The sequence below is a fragment of the Takifugu rubripes genome, chromosome 6 (assembly GCF_901000725.2).
Source record: "Takifugu rubripes chromosome 6, fTakRub1.2, whole genome shotgun sequence".
Classification (NCBI taxonomy): Eukaryota; Metazoa; Chordata; class Actinopteri; order Tetraodontiformes; family Tetraodontidae; genus Takifugu; species Takifugu rubripes.
The window spans coordinates 12,166,196-12,180,896 of record NC_042290.1 but is presented as its reverse complement, the minus strand read 5'-3'; the positions used below and the strand labels follow the sequence as shown (position 1 = coordinate 12,180,896).

General features: G+C 44.8%; 2 protein-coding genes across 11 annotated transcripts; one reads left to right on the top strand and one right to left on the bottom strand.

Moving 5' to 3' along the window:
- Nucleotides 1-731: 731 nt before the first annotated feature.
- Nucleotides 732-3,864, bottom strand: hsdl2 (hydroxysteroid dehydrogenase like 2). The gene is made up of 11 exons (XM_003965594.3): nt 3,706-3,864; nt 3,179-3,342; nt 2,997-3,095; nt 2,790-2,904; nt 2,599-2,702; nt 2,425-2,523; nt 2,142-2,336; nt 2,004-2,075; nt 1,747-1,896; nt 1,362-1,490; nt 732-1,284 (listed from the first exon to the last, which is right to left on the bottom strand). Exons 1-11 carry the CDS (start codon nt 3,720-3,722, stop codon nt 1,169-1,171), a joined length of 1,260 nt encoding a protein of 419 aa, XP_003965643.1. The 5' UTR covers nt 3,723-3,864; the 3' UTR covers nt 732-1,168.
- A 3,785-nt stretch (nt 3,865-7,649) lies between these two features.
- LOC101076949 (polypyrimidine tract-binding protein 3) lies at nt 7,650-14,673 on the top strand. Of its 10 annotated transcripts, none has more exons than XR_003888770.1 (14): nt 7,650-7,771; nt 8,800-8,966; nt 9,062-9,205; nt 9,295-9,450; nt 9,525-9,635; nt 9,811-9,967; nt 10,048-10,104; nt 10,670-10,794; nt 10,871-10,904; nt 10,990-11,082; nt 11,189-11,411; nt 11,512-11,589; nt 12,314-12,737; nt 13,748-14,673. XR_003888770.1 is itself a non-coding variant. In XM_011605001.2 (14 exons), the coding sequence occupies exons 2-14, from the start codon at nt 8,426-8,428 to the stop codon at nt 12,444-12,446; spliced, it is 1,473 nt and encodes a 490-aa protein (XP_011603303.2). In that variant the 5' UTR covers nt 7,651-7,771; nt 8,387-8,425; the 3' UTR covers nt 12,447-13,513. The 10 variants fall into 10 exon arrangements, 9 of the variants coding, with proteins under 9 accessions (XP_011603301.2, XP_011603300.2, XP_011603299.2 ...); XM_011605001.2 differs by lacking the exon at nt 13,748-14,673 and adding an exon at nt 8,387-8,450 and having other exon boundaries at nt 7,651-7,771; nt 8,830-8,966; nt 12,314-13,513; XM_011605000.2 differs by lacking the exon at nt 13,748-14,673 and adding an exon at nt 8,387-8,450 and having other exon boundaries at nt 7,651-7,771; nt 12,314-13,513.
- Nucleotides 14,674-14,701: the final 28 nt, after the last annotated feature.

Here is a 14,701-nt window from a genome sequence, read left to right as displayed (position 1 = left end):
CCCCACGCTTCAACTCCTCCCCCAGCCTCTATAGGCCCCTCCCACCACCCGGTGTTTGAGCCAATACTGTAGTGAGCATGACTGACGGAGGTACAAAAATTTGTAAAAACTAAATTTCAAAGGGCTTCAAAAATTAAAGGAAGTCCAGTTGCATTTTCTTTAGCCAAGAATTCCAAAAGTGTTCAAATCAAAATCCCACTTGGCTGCTCCGACCACAATCTCGTCCTCCTGCTGCCAAAATAAAGGTCACAAAAGAGGAGGATCACAAGATCCATCAGGCTCCGGAATAAAGCCTCCCATGAAACATTACCAGGCCATTTTGGGCTATTTACTTTGCCAATTCATGCAAACAAATAACTATTCACCCAAACTGTAGACGGTGGACCACCAAGCCCATGACCCCTGTTCTAGCTGCTCGGTATCCAGGGTCACCTGGTGGAGCAGGTCAAGGTTTTTAAATATCTGGCCATAGATGTGGACTCCTACCTGTTCTTCACCGAGTATTAAAAAAGCCCAAGAGCGCCTCCATCTACTGAGGTTCCAGGATCACCACTCAAAAAAAGAACTGGAGCAGCAGCTCATAGACGACGAGAGCCTCCCTGATCACCACGGACCCTTCACACCTTCATGTTCCAGCCATCAGGTCCATGTTATAATGAACCACTGGATCACCAGAACATCGTCCATGAAGCAAGAATCTGTTTGTGACATCTCAGATCAGATCAACTTGTTGATAAAGGTCTCAAATGCAGTGAAGTCGGTGGATCCTGCATTCACAGCCTTCCAGTTTAATTCATTCATTAATCAACACAACACCAACTCCTTATGACAGTTACATTTGAAAACAGGTTATCCCGAAACTGGTCGTTACAATTCAAAGTGTTAAAATCATTTCAAGTTACAGAGTAAACTCTATTTTAAACGTCATTTCCTCCCACTATAAAATGGATTTTTGCCATAATCTAAATGCTTTTTGTTGTTTGTTCTCCTGGGGTGATGTTTACCTCTCAGGAGTGTGACGGCGGCACACACAGACACACAACGTCAACACAACTGTCCGCTGCTGCGACTGCAATGAATGGCAGATGCAAAACGATCCTTTTCGTGGGATCTTTAAGGCAACTTATCAAGTTACAGTCGGGGAGAGAGAGGACAGGAGAACAGAGCGTCACAGCTTGGCCTTGTTCATGCGACCCATAAGCTTCTCCAGCTTGATGGCCATGGTCATGTCTCCTTTGATGCGAAGCTTCCCAGACATGAACGCCATTGTTGGCTTCAGTTTCCCTAAAACACAGAGCACACGGGTCGTATGCATCATATACTACAGAGACCAGGATGTCGCCGTCCACGGCGGAGCTCACCGGCAAACATTTTGCTGAAGTCGCTGGAGTCCATCTTCATGATCACGTCCGCTTTGACAGACGGTTCGCCGTGACCCACGCTGCCAGCGCCGCTTTTCAGGTCAAGAAACCAGACTCCCGCATGTTCACCTTATGGACACAAAGACAGTCATAGGACGAACACAGCCACAAATAGAGAGCTTCATAGGTCCACTAATTCTTGAAGGTCCCAGGAGATCGATTTGGATTCCCAGTGGGTCAGTAGAATCTTGACTTTGTGAGGATTCATTTCACATATCTACAACTGATTCAAAAGTCTGATCCCATGACCTCTGCTGTACACCAAGGTCACCTTATGAGACCTGTGAAGACCTCTAATCTGGACCTAAGTAGTCTCTGGTGATACCTGACAGGTCAAACTGATAAATGCCCTGCGTTGACTTCACAACATCCTCATTAATGACTCCCTTGATGACTTCAAATGTGCTTTCTATTGGTCCACCGGCGGAAGGAGGGGCAGAAGATGATGACGGCGGCTTAAAGGCTGGCGTAGCCCCTGACATGACACGACACGGAAAAACAGGTGCAACAGTTAGTGAGAATATTTAGTGTCAATATTTATCAACTTGTGACTGCCAACTGTGCACATCTTGTTCGTTTTACCGTGCTCCTCCATCTTTTCAACCAGATCATCAGGGGCCTCGTCCAAGAAAAAGTCTGGCAGCAGCGGGTGACCTGGTGGTCATTCACAAACAGGATGAGCACCACGCGGCACCAGGTTGAAGAGCTGAGGCGGTCTACCTTTTTGGACAGCGTATGGATCAAAGTCTCGGATTCCTTCCTTCTTCAGGACATCTTCATCCACCAGAAACTGGCCTGTGTAGTCCTTCGGTTGAGACAAGACTGCATAGGCAGCATCTGCCATGATGTCTGCTGTACGACACTGTTTTCCAATGCCGTCGCCACCCAACATGTCCATTGCTGCGGTCTGGATTGCTATGGCAACAGAACAAAAGACGGTGGATGGTCAAACCTACATTGCTTGCGCCAAACATGTAAACTAACTTAGAAATCTTTCACCGACCGGTTCGAGGCCAGAGGGCATTTACAGCGATTTGACCTTTGAATTCTTCAGCCATACCCAGGACACACATGGACATGCCATATTTTGCCATTGTGTATGCTGAAAATACACACAAATGGAAAAAATGACACCTTATTCCAGAGTATGATGATGACAGCTAGTTACTATGGATACCTGTGTGGTTTTTGAACCAGACAGGGTTGAGGTTGAGAGGGGGGGCCAGGTTAAGGATGTGAGGATTGTGGCTCTTCAGCAGATGAGGGATGACCAACTTAGACCTAACACAGATATAAACATGCACTCATTAACAGAAAATATGTGTTGGTGTGTGTGTGTGTGTGTGTGTGTGTGTACTACTGCCGTACGTCAAATAGGTTCCCCTTAGGTTGACTCCCAGCATCAGGTCGACTTTCTTCATCGGTGTCTCTAAAGTTCCCGTCAGACTGATGGCGCTGGCGTTGTTCACCAGCACGTCGATTCCTATCAATCATACATTAAGGATGTCAGGACCCACAAAAAGGAATGATTAAAGGATGGAGCAAAAATCTGTTCAACCAAAAAACCCGAGGCACCTCCAAATTTGCTGACAGCTTTCTCAACCGCTTCTCCAATCTGCTGCTCATCACGAATGTCGACCACACACGCCAACGCTTTCCCGCCTGCTGCCTCCACTAAAACAGACCAAACATAGGTGAAGAAAGACTCGGCTTTGAAGCGCTCTGCTCTTGTGTGTTGGTGGCTTCAGAAGGCCCACCCTCCTGTGCAGCCGTGTAGATGGTCCCTGGTAGTTTAGGATGGGGAGAAGCTGTCTTGGCAGCAATCACAATGTTGGCTCCATCTCTAGCTGCCTTCAGAGCGATGGCTTTGCCGATTCCTCTGCTTCCTCCTGTGATGAAGAGTGTGCAGCCAGCTAATTTTCTGCAAAACACAAGAGGGGTCATAAGAGCAATCACTCCATTTTACTACCTAGAAAAACCTGCTGGGCCAAAAGATTCTCAAGTGATTCTTCCTAAGATCTCTTTAAGGTTTCAAGGTGAACTTTATTCGTTACCAGTGATTAATTTACCAGCTGCAACACCAAATTAAATAGGGTGTACATTTGCATTCTCAAGAAAACCCAGAAAAAGACAAAATCCTGTATTTTGTCTTCGTCAGAAACCTGCTGGTAAAGTGTAGCAGAGGGTTACGTTTCCAACGGTCTGTATAAAATGAGTTGATTCGGCAAAGACAAAACATGTCAAATTTGTGAGGAAGCATTAATCATAAAATAAAAACACTCACCCCGTGTTGGGCAGCATTGTTCGATAAGTGGAAGAAAGTGACAAATCAGTCCAGAATGTGTGTGTGACCGAGTCCTGTCCCCTTTCACCTACTTGTGCCTCTTCTTCTTCTTCTTCTTCTTCTTCGCTTTTGGACTGTAGTCCGCCCTGGGGCTTCTTCTATTGCTTTGAATTAACGGCAGTTGGCATTGAAATTGATGCATTGGTGCCACCTTCTGGCCGTCTCTCTCCTCAGCAGTCTTGTCAGAAACTTAAAAACCTCCTTCCTTCCGCCTGAACTCTCCACACAGCTCAAAATGCCGTTCTCATCCCCAGTTTAACTGCCGTAAATATCATTTATGTTGTGATTTCATGTGTGTAGAATATTGTATTTAACATTGTTTATTTTTATGAATATTTAATTCCTTTAATTAACCCATCATACAGGGGGGAGTGGTTTTCTGTTCTTTGTTTAGTGACGGACCTTTAATGTGGTACTCCACTTCACGAACTTTTATTTGAGGTAACACTGCAAGAAGAGGAAGTTGCAGAAGACATTTTTTTAAGATGTTTTTCTTTGCTCATGGTGGACCTACTCCCTCAGGGGTGCAGCCAGCGAGTTCGACGGTGGTGATGGCGTTTACGACGATGTCGTGGCAATAAATCATCTGTATCAAAAGAACTGTGGTCCGTGCTTCTCTGACGGGAGTGATACCCAGCTACCATTACATTGTCCTCAATCCATCCACCACCAGCTTCCTCTCATCAATATACTGCCTGCATATTAAAAGCACATGTGTGATTTCGAGTTCATGACAATACTCACTGTTTCCCCATAATGTGTAATGTATTGTTTAGGTTACGGTGAAAAGATGCCTCCCCTTGACTTCTGTTGCTACTTCTCATTTGCTTTTTTGCATATGATAATCTTGCCTTTTGACCTTCAACGATGCTCCTCCTCACTGCTTCCTTTGCCAGCTTGCCTGCCCTCTCACTCCCCCAGATCCCCGGGTGAGCTGGGGTCCACAGAAACACGACGCAAAGCTCCTTCACGAGGCATTTCCCACATTCCTACACTATATTTATCATTAAATCTTGATGACTTTTTGATGCTCCTGTTTTAATGCTTGTTAATGCTGATGCTGGGTCTGTGCCCCTCTTTCCCTCCTCTGATATTGGATCTATGCACTTTAAAAAATGTATTTTTTTTGTTTTTTTCACCTGTCTTATCGTAACTGCCTATCACCTTCTTACATAAATGTCTCCAAATTTGCTTTAATAATGATCCATTTGTCCCCAGTTCTCTGTCCCGATTGCACAAAGGCAATATTGATCTTGCCCCATACTGGATAATGATCACTAATGATCACCGAGCTGCAAAGCTGCTCAACACCAATGTCAAATCCAGCACAGACGATTTACCTGTATTCATGTTAATTCTTCTGTATCTACCATCATTTAAACACACTAGATTTTTCTCATCCATATTCTCTTCAATGATCTGCCCATTAGGATCAGTCCGATCACTTCCCCACACCCATTAAAATCACCACATCAGATGTTTGACCCCTCACCCGTCCTTCTGTCCCTTCAAGTCTCTCTAATTCTAATCTTCCATCTTCCTCTTACTCCATTTCTTCCTTCTCTCGGCATTTCCCCATTTGCTCCCTCTTGCCCTGTCCTCCTTGCTCAAATCTACACTTTCTCCGTCCGTCTCTCCAGCTTTCTTTCTGCCCGCCACTGCCTTTTCCGATCGGTGTTTACACCTATTGTCCTTACAGGCCATCGTCCAAGATTCCCCCAACTACTCCCTTGTCACCAACACGGATGATTAATCATGTTTCTAATGCTTTGATTTTTGTCAATTTCTTTCTCGCTCCGATCTCCTGCGTAAGCTCTCTTTTTGGCAGCCAATTTTAGAGGTTCCCCCAGAAACCTGTCAACATTATTAAATACCCCCCCGGCTACTTCTTCGTTGCTCATTTGACATCGAGGGACTCAACCGTAACAGCTACACTGCCACCTACTGGACGAGGGCGCAATCACTCTGGCTCTGGTAATAAAACTGACTTTAACAGCCTTTACAATTCACCTCACACTGGACAATATTGCTCCCAACTTTCATAATGACTCATTTATTTATGCTTGCAAAGATACATACATCAAAAGAGAGGGAAATCAAATCTTTCTATTTTCACAAAATTCAAAACACCACAGTTACTTGAATAATAGGCTCGAACTGATTAAACTCTCCTTTCCCTTTTTGTAAGAAATGAATTTATTTTACAGATGCCTAGAGAATTGGTTTCCTTTTAAAATACCTTTTTATTACTTCATTCCTTCATATACTCACTCATACACACACACACACACACACGTCATATTGGTTGCTCTTTGTTTCGATTTGGTTTTTAAAAAAATGCACACTAGACTGAATTTCATCTTCTATGGACAAAAAACTCAATTAATGTGTGTATTGTTTTGTTAAGGAGGAAATTCTGGAAACGTGGCATAGTTAGGGTATGTTTGTGTAACATAGGGGGGATTCTGTGGGATGGGGACACTCAAAGATTTTTATTGAGATACATTATTTTTTCCACAGTATTTGGACCAGTTTCTCTTTTCGCTCAGATGTTCTCCACACTTGGAGAACATCCTTTCACATGGTACTGAAGATGCTGACACACAACAATGTTTTGGCCATCTTAAAAAGGTTGGAGTAGGCATGTTTGTGGTTAAACCAACAGGGGAGTGGGTCCTCTGATCTGGCCAGCGGTGGGTCACTGCACTTTTACTTTTGCATCTGCAGTGGCAATCTTTGCATTTCCCAAAGGTTAATAAAGGTTAATAGCTGAACTACAAACATGACATGTATCACCATTACTGAACGTCTTTAATTTGGCACACATTGCCAGTCGGGCAGCAGCTCTCTATCAAAGTGATACCCCCAACCGTCCCAGAGAGATGAGGGAAATCACCCAAACCAAAGTCAGGGGAATAACTGAGTGCTTACATGTAGCTGAGCAAGAAACCATGGAAGAGACAGTCAGGCAGGGTTCACACAGGCAAAGATCAAGCCCAAGCCCAAACCTTACAGTCCATATTGGGATTGATGCAACCAGTACCTGAACTGCTGGAAGAAATTCAGGAAGCTGAACTCCGAACAGGCCTTAAAGGGGCTCAAAGATGGTAAATGGTGCCAGAAATGAGTGTGTAATCACACCGAGGACTGATGCACTCTCAAGCACCCCTGTATAACCTGTCAGGAGATGCACCACAGTCTTGTAAGAGTCAAATCAAAGAACCAAATGGAAGGTGTACACGGTCGGTCTTCTTCCTACAATAGTGTATCTGGATGATCTTAACAGCTCTTAAAAAAAGTAATCCTGAAGGTGTAGGCTTGGCACATTTCTGAAATGAAAATAAGGAACAGGGCAGGGTGGGTTAGTACATCATCATTTGAAAAAAAAAATCATTACATATTATCATGGAGACATTTTATTGAGAGATCTGTGGTTGGCTTTGTATGAATTATTTCACGTTATTTTCCCCATTCTTTTCTACCCTTCGGCAGTCATTTTCTTTTTAACTGTCAAATAAAAGACAATTCCATATTTTTTAGGGTGGCAATCTGAAAGGGAGATTTAAATGTGATGTAATGCAATGTAATTTAATGTAACAAAATCCTATATGAACATGGCTTATTTTTCCGTCACACTCCACAGTCTTACTTTAGGGTAATAAATGAAAGATGGGATGGGAGATCATTAATTTGAATCATTTTAAAATGTAAATAGTTCCCCCCAAAATAATATGAAACAATTCTGGAAATATTTAATTGACCCAGCATCGATACACAAATGAAAGGCGTAAAAGAAAAGTTACAGAAATAAATCAGAAAAAAACGACGTTCACGAAGAATCCTCCGATCTGAGGCGTGGCCGCGCCGGCCGCCATGTTATCCTGTGACGTCACCAAACGGGAAGTGAGCTCGTCGTTCTCCATGGTCACTGCCTGGCTGCGGAGGGCTCGGCTCGCGGACGAAAAACATCTCGTGCTCCTTCTTCCTCCACACAGACCATGGACGGGTGAGCGCGAGCCACACGGTTCCGAAATGCGCCGACGCCCGGCGACTCTTTCGCCTTCCTTCCGTTCCTCCCTCGGGTTTCCTTGGCGACTGAACCGCACCTGCGCGAGCCTTTGGCGTCAACCCCTCGCTGCTGCTGCTGTTGTTGTTGTTGTTGTTTGCGTGTTTGTCGAGGCGCCTCCCTTCCCACCGAAACGTTCTTCCTCCCGTTTGCGCCGGCTCATTCGCCACCTGCCGTTCTTGGCATCACGGTCCGTGCTGCGTCTGTTTTGGGTTGAAAAGTGTCTCGAGCGAGGACGAACGATTGCGGCGGGGTTTGATCGACGGAAATCCCGCGATATCTCGCTCTACACAGGCGACAGAGCGTTTCCGGTGTTTTTTTTCTTGTTATTCGAGTCCATTGAACGGTGCTTTTTGCTCCAAACGATTGCCGTGCTTTAATAATTAAAACACAAAATCTGTGTCATTTGATAAAGCGGCAACCAGACGTGTTGCCTTCACTGACACAAGAAAATTTAACCTGAGAGTCAAGAGTGGTTTATGGTGTGAAAACATAAATGGCACACTCTTTCTGAGAATGATAACGCTTATATTTCTTTTATCGATTCATCTGCAGCAGTTGGCTTTCACATCCCCTAAGTGCAGCTCTGCGAACATGAGCACTTCTAACCTGTCCACAGGTGAGAACACCCCCCCCCCCCACTAAATATTTGATGTACACATGCTCGTTTTACGGCAGTAGCCAGTTTATGCGGCTCAGATCCTGGTACCTGATTATCCACACGTCTTCTGGTCTGTATGAGGCACAGACCTGATCCATTATCCCAGTTTGTTTGTTTAATGGCTTCTGTATCTTTTCAGTTGGACTTGCATATTAACTAGTATTCCTAAATTATTATAGGAAATATACATTTCACTATTAATAGCACTGCTGTTAGCAGGTTCTCTGTTGTAATAACCACACTGTGAATAAATGCAAGTATTACCCGTTTTCACCACTGCGGCGTTGGTCTTCTGGTCTGCCCACAGTGGATGGCACTGACGGGCTGTGTGTTTCAGAGCGTGCTCCGTGCATCCCATCTCGGGTCCTCCACCTGCGCCAGTTGCCTTTTAACATCACTGAACAGGAAGTGCTCGCTCTTGCGCTTCCTTTTGGTCGAGTTAGCAAGCTGATAACACTGAAAGCCAAAAACCAGGTGACTGCTGAACAGTAGCTGTTAGTAGTTAGCACGCCGCGGTTGGATACAGTTACATTTAATAACAAACTGATGTTTCTAATGAACTGAAAAAGGGTTTTTTAGAAATGGCGTCTGAAGAAGCAGCCGTTACCATGATGAATTACTACACCTCGGCCCCACCCACCATCAGGAACCAGCCAGTCTTTATTCAATACTCTAACCATCGTGAGCTCAAGACAGACAATCTGACCAATCAGGTGAAGAGCACCCTCTCTGTTCTGTTCTCTCCGTTGATGTTTTTCCTTTATTTAAAATCAGTTATTTGTGACTGTTCTTTTACTGACAGAGAGCAGCGTTGCAGGCCATCAGTACAGCAGCAATGCATTCTGGGACTATGGCACCTGGGAGCGACGGTCGTGGCGTAGTTCACGGCCAGAGTCCCGTCCTTCGAATCATTGTGGAGAACTTATTTTACCCTGTGACACTGGAGGTCCTGCAGCAGGTGCTTCACACTCTCTCGAACCGCTCAGTGACTCGTCTTGTGCCGCTCCGACAATGAGGTGTTGTTGTTTGCAGATCTTCAGTAAGTTCGGCTCAGTGTTGAAGATCATCACTTTCACCAGGAACAATCAGTTTCAGGCTCTGCTGCAGTTCAGTGATGCCGTGCATGCTCAGCACGCCAAGGCTGTGAGTCACACACACGCCTAGATAACTGCACATGCGTATGCATACAGGTGTGCGGATGGAGCAAGTGGGCCTACAATGATCCGCTTTTTGGTTTGAAAAATGAGTTTTGGGGGCCTCTTGGCTGTAGTTGGGCCTACGTGCTCGGGAGCATGAGAAAAGTCCTTCTGTTTTTCAGTCTCTGGATGGTCAGAACATCTATAACGGCTGCTGCACGCTGAGGATCGACTTCTCAAAACTGAGCGCGCTGAATGTGAAGTACAACAACGACAAGAGCCGAGACTTCACCAGATCCGACCTGCCAACTGGAGAACTGGACCCCACAGCTGCCTTCAGTAAGGGGCTCTACATACATCTCCACATATATATAATGTGTGTGTTTTCCTTTCATTCATAATTTCGGTGTGTGTTTTAGGTGTAGCTCTCCCAACCTATGGAGCATCAGCGTTTCCGCCCACATTTCAACACACAGGTGAGAAGACAAACACTTTTGTGTTTGCTGTTTTTCTTTAATCTGCCATCAACCGTTGGTACTCAGCTGTGTTGCTGCACACCAGTTAAACACCAGTCTGCTTTCACCAGTGCTGTGAAATGTTGCTGTAACTCCTTTAATGTGGCTAAAGAGGTGGGTCGGCCTGAAGGAATGTTGTTATTGTAGCTCACAAATTCTTAGTTACCTTGCTTGAGTCTGACTTCCTTCCTGCTGTGGTGTAGTTGCGTGTTGATCCCAGCAGAATCCCCCTGGAGCTGCGCCTCTGTCGTAACTTCAGCTCTCAGCTGCCAGGGTTGTTGGTCTGGTTTATCCTTTTATGGCTTTTTGTACTCTTTGACATAAAGAACCCTTTAAGCACAATAAAGTCTGTTTGTTCAACAAACTAAAACCATCAGTATGTTTCCTTCTATCAATAATGGCCTTTGGATTTGAACAGTATTGTTTTCCTATTGTCAACAGACTTTTCATCACCAAAGCACCAGTTTAAGGGTTCTGGGTGGTGAATTTGTTGTATTTGAAAATATCTTGGTTACAAATGGAGCAGCCTTGTCCCCAGGTCTCTCGGTGGCGGCTGTTCCCGGATCGCTGATGTCTCCTCCTCGTGTCTCTCTGCAAATGGCTCCTCCTGCTATTCACTCTGTGCTCCTGGTGTCCAACCTAAACCCAGAGGTCAGAGGTCACACACAAACCAAGCGACTCGTGCGTCACATGAAAGGAACATTATTAACCACCTTTGTCTCTGCAGAGCGTCTCGCCTCAATGCCTCTTCATCTTGTTTGGTGAGAATCATTCGTGTAGCGAGCCGTGAGGAGTAGAACCCACCCAGAATCCTCAGCGTTGCTATGTGGTTGCATGTCTTTTCAGGTGTTTATGGGGACGTCCAGAGAGTGAAAATCCTCTTCAACAAGAAGGAAAATGCTCTCGTTCAGATGAGCGATGCTACTCAGGCTCAACTTGGTCAGACATTTGCTCACAAACTCTCTTTAAAACACAATATTTGCTGTTGGAGGGTTTTAATTAACAGTCTTCCTGTGTCCCTTTTCCAAACCTTTTCCCCCATCAGCGATGAGTCATCTGAACGGCCAGCGTCTCCATGGCAATGTGATACGAGTGATGTTGTCCAAACATCCAGTTGTGCAACTGCCTCGGGGAGGGGCGGGCCAAGAGGAGCAGGTGCTGACGCGGGACTTCTCAGGCTCTGCCCTCCACCGCTTCAAAAAACCCGGCTCTAAAAACTTCAACAACATCTTCCCTCCATCTGCCACTTTGCACCTCTCCAACATTCCGTGAGACCAGTTTCCATGTTCGGAAGCACCGATTCTGGTTTGTGTCCAAGCCTTTTCCGTGCTCTAAAACCTCTTTGTGTGTTTCGTCCTTGTCCCGCAGCTCTTCTGTCAGCGAGGAAGACCTGAAGGATTTGTTCTCTTCCCGAGGATTCACGGTGAAAGCCTTCAAGTTTTTCCAGTGAGTCCCTGTTTGACGTTTCGCTGCTGTTGTGATGAATTTGAGCTCTGATGGGGTTAATTCCAATGCTAACACCATTGCTAATGCAAATGCACGTTTTGTTATTGTTTGGAATTCCTGGCAACACATTTGACTGGTTCTCCATAACATCGCTAACATGCCTGGAGTTTTATTGCAGTTTTTACTGCCTCGGTTGACCTTCGGAGCACAGATTTTGCTGATAGATTTGTGGTCTGTTACTGAGTAAGATTGATGTAATTGTCCTGTAATTACCCTCCTTATCGAAATTTAAAGACCATTCGAAAAGCTGCAAGAATTCACATTTTGCACAGTTGGATCTTAAGAAGGTTCTAAGTTGAGCTTAACCTTTAGACGGCATCTGCTAGAGAAGGGTTCTAAGAACATCTTCAAAGACCTCGTCTCCGTCATCGGCACTGATTGCTCGGAGTTTCCACCAAACATGAAACATTGAAAGCTCAAAAAGCTCTCAGGTGGGATCTCCTGGTCACCCCAGTAACGCATCACGACCATCGAGGCTCGTTGTTTTTCTCATCAGAATGAGAATGAAACTTTCTTCCACCTAAAATTTTGGTCGGGAGGGTGTGAGGACGCGAGCTACAGCGCTAAAGTTCATAATGTGACGTCAGCGCTGGAAACCAGTCATGTGCTGCCCGCGCTCTTCTCTGTGCCGTGGTTGATGATGTCACTTCCCCTGCCGTCACAGGAAGGACAGGAAGATGGCGCTGATGCAGTTGGCATCTGTGGAGGAGGCCATCGAGGCTCTGATCGTCCTGCACGATCACCTGCTGGACCATAACCAGCACCTTCGAGTGTCCTTTTCCAAATCCACCATCTGAACCTGAGTCTCCCGAGGAATCTTGGCTGTTTTTTTTTATTTTTTTTAACTTGTACCTGACTGGTGACTCTCGGAGCCGACGAGCCCGTCAGGCTCCAGGGTTCCAGACTGGGAACTGAAGGACCACTGGGAGAGTTCAAACACCACCAGATCTCTTTTTGTGCCTACAAACAATCTTAACAGATGAGGACGCAACCGGTCATTGTCACCATGGTTACAGAGCACATTCCTGAGCTGGATGACCCCTGAGTAGCAATGCATTATGGGCTGCGGAGTCCAACAAAGACCAGATGTAAGTGAAAGTTTTGTGTAAATGTTACTTCACCGTGATGTAGAAAAAAGACTTTTCTTGCTTTAAAGTGTAAGTTTCAAGCTAAAATATTGCCAGAATGTTTTTGAAAATGCGACTCCATAAGAAACGTCTTGGACATTATTACAGATTTATTTTTAGCGGAACTTTCAGTAAAATCATTTAAAATCGTTACAGGTCAGTGATGCGTTCTGAAATAGTTTTTCCGTGAACTTTTGAGAGAAATTTCCCCTGAAGCTGAACCCTGAGCGCCGTGCCTTTCCATCGGCACTCACTCCTGCCTTCTGATTGGCTGAAACAATTGTTTGGAAGGCTTTTAATATGATTGATGTTGTAGAATTAGGTGGCTGTGACCTCAACCTTCTTCTGTGCCTTAATTTTCTGAATTATTTGATGTTTGACATGGTGTCTGGGTGGAGGTTTGGTGTTGGGTCTTTTCCATCTGACTGGGTTTTATTCTTTTGTGGTTAGTGATTTTTACTTGGTTTAAATGTTTTAGTGTTGAATGGGCTGAAACAAATTTTAGGGATTTTCTCTTTTTTTTAACATGAATGTATTTATGCTGTTAAACATGAAATAATTAATGCTTCTGTCCGCCTGTCGTGTGTGTGTGTGTGTGTGTGTGTGTGTGTGTGTGTGTGTGTGTGTGTGTGTGTGTATTTATATATGTGTGTATACATGCCCAGTGTGTGTGTATACAAAGCCGAGCTATGATTGGCTGTCCGACACTTTTCTATTAAACATATATTTAATTGATACCCATTTCTTGTTTTCCTATATATTTTAATTAACCATTTACTTTCAAGTCAATGTGTTCAATTTCAGGAAAAAGCCACAAACCAGCAGGAAGTGGGACATTTCCAGTTTGCCTTCTGACCTCTGATTTAATTTTGAAATATGCGCGAGAGTAAAAAAGGAAAGATAACATCTCGTGTTTTGTATTTTGACAGTTACACATTTCCTGTTACAATCACTTCTTTTTTTTCCTAAAGTGGAACCAGGTACAGAAATTCTCACAAAGAGGTCGAGACAAATGCTCAGGGTCCAAACCAAACCAAAGTGTTTGTGCCTTCTGATTGGACCACATCATTTCCCCAGATTGACTTCGGCTCCACATGCACGTCTTCCCGTCTCCAAGATCTTGTTACTGGCGTCGCTTCTCCTTTTTAAACTTCCCAGCAGCGCTATGACGTCGGCGCCCGCGTCACGTGACGCCCTCGGCTCCTGTTTGCCCCGCCCACGTCCCGTGGCGTCATCGTCAAAACCAAAGCAAGGCGGCTGTAATGTTTCGTACGGCACCGCACACTTTTTAAAAATGTTATCAAATATCTTTGGAAGCAAGTAAATCATATTAGTGCGAGAAGTGTTGTAAAAAGTGATTTGTTTCCGTCTCTACCAACTGGACGGAATTTTCCGCGACACTTCCGGACGTTTTTCCTTCCTGTCACCTTCCCATTCGTATGGTACAATTTACCCCTTAATTCCACTGTGGTTCAAGTAATGTCAGGGTCAGTATTGTAACAGCCTCATTTAAAAATAATAATTTTACGAACTTGATACTTGGCATCAGCCATGAAGTGTAACGCTGCCGTGCGTGTGACGGTCGTGTTCCAGACTTATGAACCACAGCAGCTGTGACAGGAACGTGAGGGCAACTAAAATAGTTTAAGTTTGTTTTGAATCGGACCCATGTTTCGGTGCCTCACGTCGTTTCGTCTGAACCGACCCGAATGTTTGGTTTAAGTGTTAAAATACAGCTCGATTTGTGCATCTGACTGTTACAGTTGGTAAATGATATTTTTATTGTCCTTGCATGAAGTTGGGGGGCGGTCATTTGCTCTATTAAGGGCACATTTGTGTTAATTTATTTTTTATAGTGTGACAAAGTTGTAGCATGAATAAACCAGTGGGGAAAAAACGAGCTGCCCTCATCTTTTCTCTCAGCC

Coding starts and splice junctions, on each gene's coding strand:
- hsdl2 (XM_003965594.3), bottom strand. Junction 3,096..3,178: donor CTACACGGCTGCACAGGAGG/GTGGGCCTTCTG, acceptor GGTCTGTTTTAG/TGGAGGCAGCAGGCGGGAAA. Junction 2,337..2,424: donor TGCCCTCTGGCCTCGAACCG/GTCGGTGAAAGA, acceptor CTGTTGCCATAG/CAATCCAGACCGCAGCAATG.
- LOC101076949 (XM_011604997.2), top strand. CDS start 7,687: ATGGTCACTGCCTGGCTGCGGAGGGCTCGGCTCGCGGACGAAAAACAT. Junction 8,967..9,061: donor CACTGAAAGCCAAAAACCAG/GTGACTGCTGAA, acceptor GAACTGAAAAAG/GGTTTTTTAGAAATGGCGTC. Junction 9,968..10,047: donor GGACCCCACAGCTGCCTTCA/GTAAGGGGCTCT, acceptor TGTGTGTTTTAG/GTGTAGCTCTCCCAACCTAT.